Source organism: Erpetoichthys calabaricus, chromosome 16 (assembly GCF_900747795.2).
Source record: "Erpetoichthys calabaricus chromosome 16, fErpCal1.3, whole genome shotgun sequence".
In the NCBI taxonomy this organism is placed as follows: Eukaryota; Metazoa; Chordata; class Cladistia; order Polypteriformes; family Polypteridae; genus Erpetoichthys; species Erpetoichthys calabaricus.
In genome coordinates this window covers 91,664,717-91,672,148 of record NC_041409.2, presented here as the reverse complement: position 1 = coordinate 91,672,148, position 7,432 = coordinate 91,664,717, and the positions used below count along the sequence as shown (strand labels likewise).

At 38.1% G+C, this 7,432-nt stretch overlaps 1 protein-coding gene across 1 annotated transcript; it reads left to right on the top strand.

Annotated features, from left to right (window-relative positions):
• Nucleotides 1-344: 344 nt before the first annotated feature.
• nat14 (N-acetyltransferase 14 (GCN5-related, putative)) lies at nucleotides 345-5,527 on the top strand. The gene is made up of 2 exons (XM_028821751.2): nucleotides 345-683; nucleotides 835-5,527. Exons 1-2 carry the CDS (start codon nucleotides 603-605, stop codon nucleotides 1,495-1,497), a joined length of 744 nt encoding a protein of 247 aa, XP_028677584.1. The 5' UTR covers nucleotides 345-602; the 3' UTR covers nucleotides 1,498-5,527.
• The last annotated feature ends 1,905 nt before the right edge of the window (nucleotides 5,528-7,432 follow it).

Sequence of the window (7,432 nt, the reverse complement as noted above, 5' to 3'; positions counted from 1 at the left end):
TTTGTAAATCAAAAGCCAACTGAACAAAACTTGTTTATGAAAAGGAGACAACTTTCTGGGGTTAGTACTAATTTCTTATAGCCATAACTGCAGAAACCGTAGCAGATCCTGCCCTTAAACAAGGGAAACGCAGCAGCTCTCCCAGAGAGCGGATGATTCTATTGGCCCGTAGAGCGAGGGGCGGTCCTCAGTGCAAGTTGAAGGACTTGGTCTAAAAAGGCCGTCTGCGCAGTTCTCGTGCGCGCGCTCCAAGTCTCGCGCAACATTGCATATTTTTGAACATCATCTGCGCAATTATCGTGACGTATCTACTGTGCTGATCAGTGCTGATGGCTGCCGGCGCTCCTTTGGCGTAAGACAGTAGCCTTGCTTAGGTTACGTCACGCGAGAGGCGTGCAGCGGATCCGCGTTGTTTGTAATTTTGGGCTTTCGTGCACGCTTCGGTTTGCTGGCTGCTAGATTATGAGAAGGCGTGCTTTTTCTCCGTAGTCGATTTTTTTTAACGAAGTTACAGGCTGTGCACTTTCTAGGTCCTTGTCCAAGAACCGAGTAGCGCCGCTTGGTTTATTTTAATTACCCTATATTCCCAAGTAAAACCAGACATGAGCAAATTGGATCCCAATGCGGTCTTGGTGAGATTATTACGACAAGGTGATACTGAAATTGTGACTGAAATTCTGAAGGTAAGTGCAGCAGTATACCACCCATCCCAATTACTGTTTTCTGGTCACCGTTATGTGTGTTTGTTAACTCCACGCTTTTACTTTTTGACTTCTGGTACATTCACTTTTCCGAGGTAGGCCCTTCATTTTTTTCCCGTTTTTTGTCTCCCAGGACACCTTCAAAGGTGCAGAAAACCGACTCATCCTTTACCTACTGACTCGCCCCTGCGCCTTGCTTCTCCTTGCCATAAGCAGCTCAGCGCTGCGGTTCCTGGTGAACTCCTTCATTGCTGCCCTAGTACTTCCAGTGTTTGTGGCAGCCTTTTATCTCAAGCTTACCATTTGGCGCTTGACTGATGCCCACTACAGCAGCAACGCACTCTGGGAACACTACTGTGGAAGTCGGGATTCAGTGCATGATAAGCACAGTGGAGATGGGGACTCACCACATGGTGTTCAGAATCGGTCTAGGAGTTCTGGCTCAAGGACCAAACCTGGATCAAGTCCAACTTGTAGATTGTGGGTGGCAGAGTGGGATGGTGAAATCTTGGGCTGTGTAGCTAGGGATTTGGGTTCAAATTCGGGTCAAGCCCGACTCTGCAGGTTGGCCGTTTCCTCATGGCACAGGAGGGAAGGCGTTGGAGCCCTTTTGGTGAGAGAATTTGAAAGGCAGGCCAAGCTGGATGGTTATTCCTCAGTCATTGCGCACGTGTCTGTTGTAAGTAAAGTTGGGGTGGAATTCTTTAAAAATGTTGGCTACACTGCAGAAGATGGTATTGGAATTAAAGGGTGGCTGGGCTATCCTATATCTCGAGTGTATGTTAAGATGCTGTAACTGATGAACACAAAATGCATCATAAACTATCATGCAGAGAGTTGGAATGACCATGCAATTGTACAATAGGACTTGCGTATCAATTTATTAGGGTTGTGTTGTTCCCTAAAGAAAACCTTACTCCATCCTTCCTATGGAAGATCTTCACATATTTGTAAAAGGAGGAGGAGAGGATGGGATAGTCCAAAAACAGACAGGTGTAAACCTATTTCTAGACCTCCCTGACCTCTGTCTGATGGGATTTAATTCAGAAGCTCAATTAGCAGTATATCCATATTGTAAACTCAGTGAGAACATGTGACATTTTAAAGCTAATGTATACCTGAGCCCTAATTTATCCCCCTGAGAAAATAAATTGCGATTGGCATGTATGCAGAGTCTCAAATGATACAAATGTTCCCAAATTTTTATGCAGGCATGGTAAGTGACTTTTTCAGAGTGGTATGTTGTTGTTTAACTGGTAACCCTTTTGCTTTTAACCTTATGCTTTAGCCTCCATGAGACTGAGACTATATCCACACTGCTATGTTTTAGTTTTAAAATGCAGACATTAGTCCCCATTTTTGCCTTATGTCCACCTTTACCTTGGCAGTTTTAACTTCCAGAAACACAAACTTTTGGAAATGCTCTCCAAATCTGTATATTTCTGAAAAAGCCGGCTTAGCATTGCAATGTGAACAGGTAAAAAAATAGATGTTTGGAAGCACATACTCTTAATTGTAGTCTGATTCTCCCATGCTTATTATGAAGCCAACCCCTGATTGGATTCTGCTCATTACAATGTGTTATTCTTACTGGTCACCCTTAACAGAAGAAAACCATCTTCCAACATAGTGGACATCGAAAGGTTAGTTTCCAATGCGCTTGTGTTCCTTACCTGTATATGTCCAAATTGCCTTTTGCACAGTTTGAATGCTGCACATGTGTGCAAAAGGTAATTTACTGGTCACTGCTGTTTCACAATAAATCCCACTACCATCCTTTCAAGAATTATTACACAACTGTGCATATTACCATTGTAGGCAAATATCTATGTCCTATGTGTTTTCAGCCATTTTAGTGTGAATTCTTTCATAAATAATGTCAAAACGCTGGTGTGGACAAAGATTATTTTCACTTTAAAAACTGTTTTCAAATTAAAATGTTGGAGTGTGGACGTAGCCTGAGGCTGTGATTTGTGCATAGGGACATTTTGAATCCTGACCTGCCTACTCGTGCATCTGAACACTACAACACCATTTATAGAATGTTCAGGAGGATTGCAGTTTTTTGATTTTAACTGATCGTTTAATGAGTTGCCTGTACTTATCCTTTTTTGTTGACATTTCTCTGGAGACTTTTGACTTTTTTCCATCCATAGTTAAAGATGCTTATCATCATTTAAGTTCCCCTTTTCCTGGCCCAAGGTAGCAACATGCTGAGCTGTTGTAACCAGGCCTCCCCTTCTCCCAGCTACTTCCTCCAGGCCTTTTAGATAAAATCTAGAATGCTTCAAGTACAGTTGAGGTATAAAATCCCTTCAATGTGTCCCTGCATTTGTCTCTGTTTCCCAGTGAGCTCTGAATTGTTTCTCTCCCAAAGTACATGCTGGCAGTAAAACTACATGCCAACACCACCTCATCTTGTTCCTGTAATTTTGTGAAGGAGCAGTTCTGCTCTGAGCTTTATCATGGAGCTTATCTTCTTGTGGAAGATGAGCCCAGGAAATATCATTTTGCGCCACCTGTACTCACAATCTCATTGTTTCTGTCTTTACTCAGAGCTTATGACCATAGGGGAGTATTGGGACAGGCAGAGTGGAGGTAGAACCAAGTCTCCTTTTCCTTCAGGTTTCTTGTCAGTGTAGGAGGAAGCTGCAGCGTATCTTGACAGAGTGGAAACTAGGCAGACACAAATGGAATTTCGGTCCATTATTGGAAATACTTAAACCAGCCTGTACTGAGTTGCTTCATTTTAAAGTTGACTGCTAAAAAGATTTGCATGGAGATGGCTCTGTACAGTACTTTACACTAATTCAAAAGAAATAATCAGTTTAGAAATTGTTTGGTTTCAGTGGATAAAAAAGGAAAGTTGTCTTAATCTGAGCAAATTGTTACATTTCTCTGTATAACAACTTTAAAAGTTAAGAGAATGGCAGCACTTAAAACGTTTAGCTCTGTGTCTTTTTGTTGTCAACATGGAATAAAGTGGTAACACAACAAAGAGCTAAGCAGAGCATTTGTTCTGATGTGGGAATTGAGCTATGGTGCCTGAAGTAGAAATCAGTGGAGTTATTTTTGTCACCAGGCAGTGTGTTAGCAATTTGGCTGTCATTTGACAGTAGACTGCAGCACCCAAGCATATTTCAATTGACTCAGTGGAATGTTTAGATCCTAACACTGCATTGTATGGATGCTGATGAAGGCCAATAGCTTTTCTCCAAAAAAAGGAAACCATAAATTCCATAAATGTAATCCCAAATTACTATTTAACTAGACTACACACACTTTTTATTTATGTATTTTTTTTAGTGATAATCTAATCATCTTTATGGTTTCTATACAGTGCATTCACAACACAAGTAAGATGCAGTACTATGTCTAATTTAATTTTCATAAGATCTATTTTCAAGGGGCTTGTCTATTTGTAACTAAATGAGTAAGCTAAACTTTTTAAAAATGTATCTCTTCATTCTGAGGTTCATCTTCACTGTGTCCATGCTGTAAAATATTTATTTGTATCTGAAAATATAAGGTGGTATGTGCACAAAAGTCAGACCAAAAAGAAGACATTGTGTAGTGGTTTGCAGATTCCATGAAGCAGCAACATTAGCACAGAAGCAGAATTACTTCAGCCACTGCAATATAGATTTTTTTTTGTCCCTTTGGATAGTAACCCATCTTGATCACTACACTGCCAAGCATAATTTCATGTATGACCATTGATCTTCCTTTCCATCTGGAGGAGCTATTCCAAAGCCAGTGGAATGTAAATCGATTAAGCAGTAGGTATTTTTGATTACATAATAGGGGTGTTTACATCTACTTGAGATTGGTTTAATCTATCGTAAGCAGTAGAAATGAGTACTGTTAATTTGTGTATAGTGGTATTTTACGTTAGGTATTAGCAGCAGTGTTCAAACCAAACCTTTCCTTGGAAAGTTCATTTTTTTATCTGTGGCTGTCACGTGATGTGTAGTGCTGGAGTTATAGGCAACATGCAGAAGCATGGTCAGTGGTATAATTACACACTGTAACATACACATTAGTAAAGTTCTTTAATTGCAAAGAAGAATGTTCACTCATTGAAAGTGCAGTTATTCATGCTCACACATGGCTAAAAAAAACAAAAGTCCAGTTATATGTAGAGATAAGATTGTTAATATTTGAAAAGACCCATTTTTCAGTCCGTTTTCAGTTGAGTTAACAAAACCTCCTAAACGTTTCTGCCAAAAGCAGTAATTGGAAAACAGTGTGTGTGTGTGTGTGTGCTTTCAACTTTTTTCCTTTAAAATAGTTTTATTATTTTAATACTGTGTATTTAGTAAAATGTTATTTATTTTTATTTATATATACAGTAAAAACACCAAGTTCACCAGTGCATTACTGTTTGAAATATTGAGTCTTTTTTGGTTTTAATAAGTATTATTCCTTATCCCTAAGAACGTAATCAGTGACTGTTTCTCTTAAATCCAATACATAATGTAGACGGGGGATATTTGGTTTTTAAATATATTGTACATACTGAATGTGAAGCTGAAAATGAGGCAATATTCTCACCTTGTTTTGGATAGGTGCTTGAACCTATAGAAATAAAATGTGATGATTGTGATTTTAAAAGTATTTACCAACCACAAGAAAGGCAGGGTCAATTTAATCACACCAACCTGAATTGTTTTACTGTATTTTCCTTTTTCTTTGTTCACTTTGATTTTACTGTGCTACTTGTCTCTGAACTAATTGTGTTACATAGATGATTTCTGTTCCCATATATTTATTGGCTTGTGTAATTTTGTATTGTGTTTCAAAATAAAATTCCCTTTTCAGATGTCTTGGATTGTAGCTATGTATCTTTCTAATTATTGTCCATCAGTTTTTAATGGAGTATCATTGCATTTTCAAATATAAATATCTTGGCATTGTTAGAACAAGCAGTTGGGTAGCTTGTGATTTCTTTGTCGAACTCACTGTTTGAGACTCAAAAAAATGAGTGTGTCTTCCTATTTATGAGTAATATTTTATAGGTTTACCAGAAGACAGTCACATGTAACTGGAAGAGTTGTAAATATAAAAACATCATAAAATGTAAAATATTAGCGTTGTTTCAGATGGAGGACATCTTCACATTTAATTTTAAAACATTTCATATCTTAATAATTTAAAGTCTCTTAAAAGAATAATTAAATGCTACAGAATTCAAATGGAACGTTTTTTTATTTTCGAGTACAAAAAAGTGGAGAAAGTGAAATATCTTGTAATGGCATTTAAAATGAAAGCAATAACCTAAGCACTGGATTGTTCTTGTCCAAGAGATTAGGGTTATATTCCGCAGTTTCTTGAACTCCTTAAAATAAGGGTTGGTAAAAATTTTAAAGGGTGTGTTCTGAAGTATTCAATGCGATAAGAATTTTGACAATCCACAACTGCATCTACAGACATCGCACAGACGGAAAGAATTATAAGCTTGTCTTTGTAAATGTGCTTTAAGTATATTTGATGTGGAGAGATGGGCTAAAAACCGTGCATCATATTTGCCCTATAATGCTTAGTGTACTTTTTCTTGTTTCCACCCTTTAAATGGCTGTTACACCCTCTCCAAATATTTTGGTTGATTGACTTGTGAAACCAAGTGAATGTCAAGGTATCTTCTTTGGATGTCTCTCTTGTGTTAAAAAGTATAAATAGCTCAGAAATGACAAGACTGTATGTGAGGCCCCTGGACTGTAAGTCTTTAGAAATGGAAACAAGGTTTTTGGTATGTGCCTCCAACTGTTAACTTTCCCGTAGGGCATAAAGATGACATTATATTCAAAGGTGTATCTACAGTAGCTAAGCGTTATTTAAGCTCCTGAATTTTCTCCCTCCTGGTTACTGTTTTTGTCATTTTTTTGTGAGATTATGATGCATTATATTTTCATTATGTCTGTCCTCTATGGACATCCAAGTTGCTATAGCCACGCACATGGCACCTCCTAACATTGATAGACCTTGAATAATAAATTAGTCACCTTCATAATGATTTCCTTTTAACCTCCCAAGGCATGTTGTGCTGTGTTACGTTGATTGGCAACTCTAAATTTGCCCAGCATTAGTCATGGAGTATACTGGCATACCATCCAGGGTTGGTTCTAGCCTTGGGTCTGATAGTGCTGAGACAGAGTGTGGCACCCCACAAGCATGAATCCAATGAGCAAGTTTGAAAATGGATGGATGAATGGATATTTTGATTTCCCTAGATTTTATTTTTTTTTTGTCACACATTTAGAAAAGTGATTTTATTTATCAATTTAAGGAATTTAAGACACATTAAAAGGTTTGGTGAAAAAGGGAAAACTATATATGCCCCATACAATGAACAGTACCCTATCCCCACACCATACCTTCCCATCTCATCCGGAAAAGCATATTTTAGATTGATTGGTGATATGGTACAATTGAGTATTGCTAGTATCCTGTGACAGATTGATGCTTATTTCAGGGTTGGCTCCTGCCTTATACCTTCAGTTGGCAGGGTATGCTCCAGATTTGTGGAAAACATGAGTTGGATGGATTCATGAAATTTAAATTCATGCAAAGACTGCCATGACTAAATATTTAAATGTACATCCTAATGCGGCACTTTAAATAAGATCATTAAACTGTATCCATGGTCAGTTTTTTAGTGGTTGTAGCAAGTAGACACTTAAACCTACCCCACCCTAAAGTGAAATTCTACAGTTACTAAGTAGATAGTACTC

Excerpts from the sequence above, each read along its gene's own strand:
- nat14 (XM_028821751.2), top strand. The coding sequence starts at position 603 with ATGAGCAAATTGGATCCCAATGCGGTCTTGGTGAGATTATTACGACAA. Across the intron at positions 684-834 it reads TTGTGACTGAAATTCTGAAG|GACACCTTCAAAGGTGCAGA; the intron begins GTAAGTGCAGCA and ends TTTGTCTCCCAG.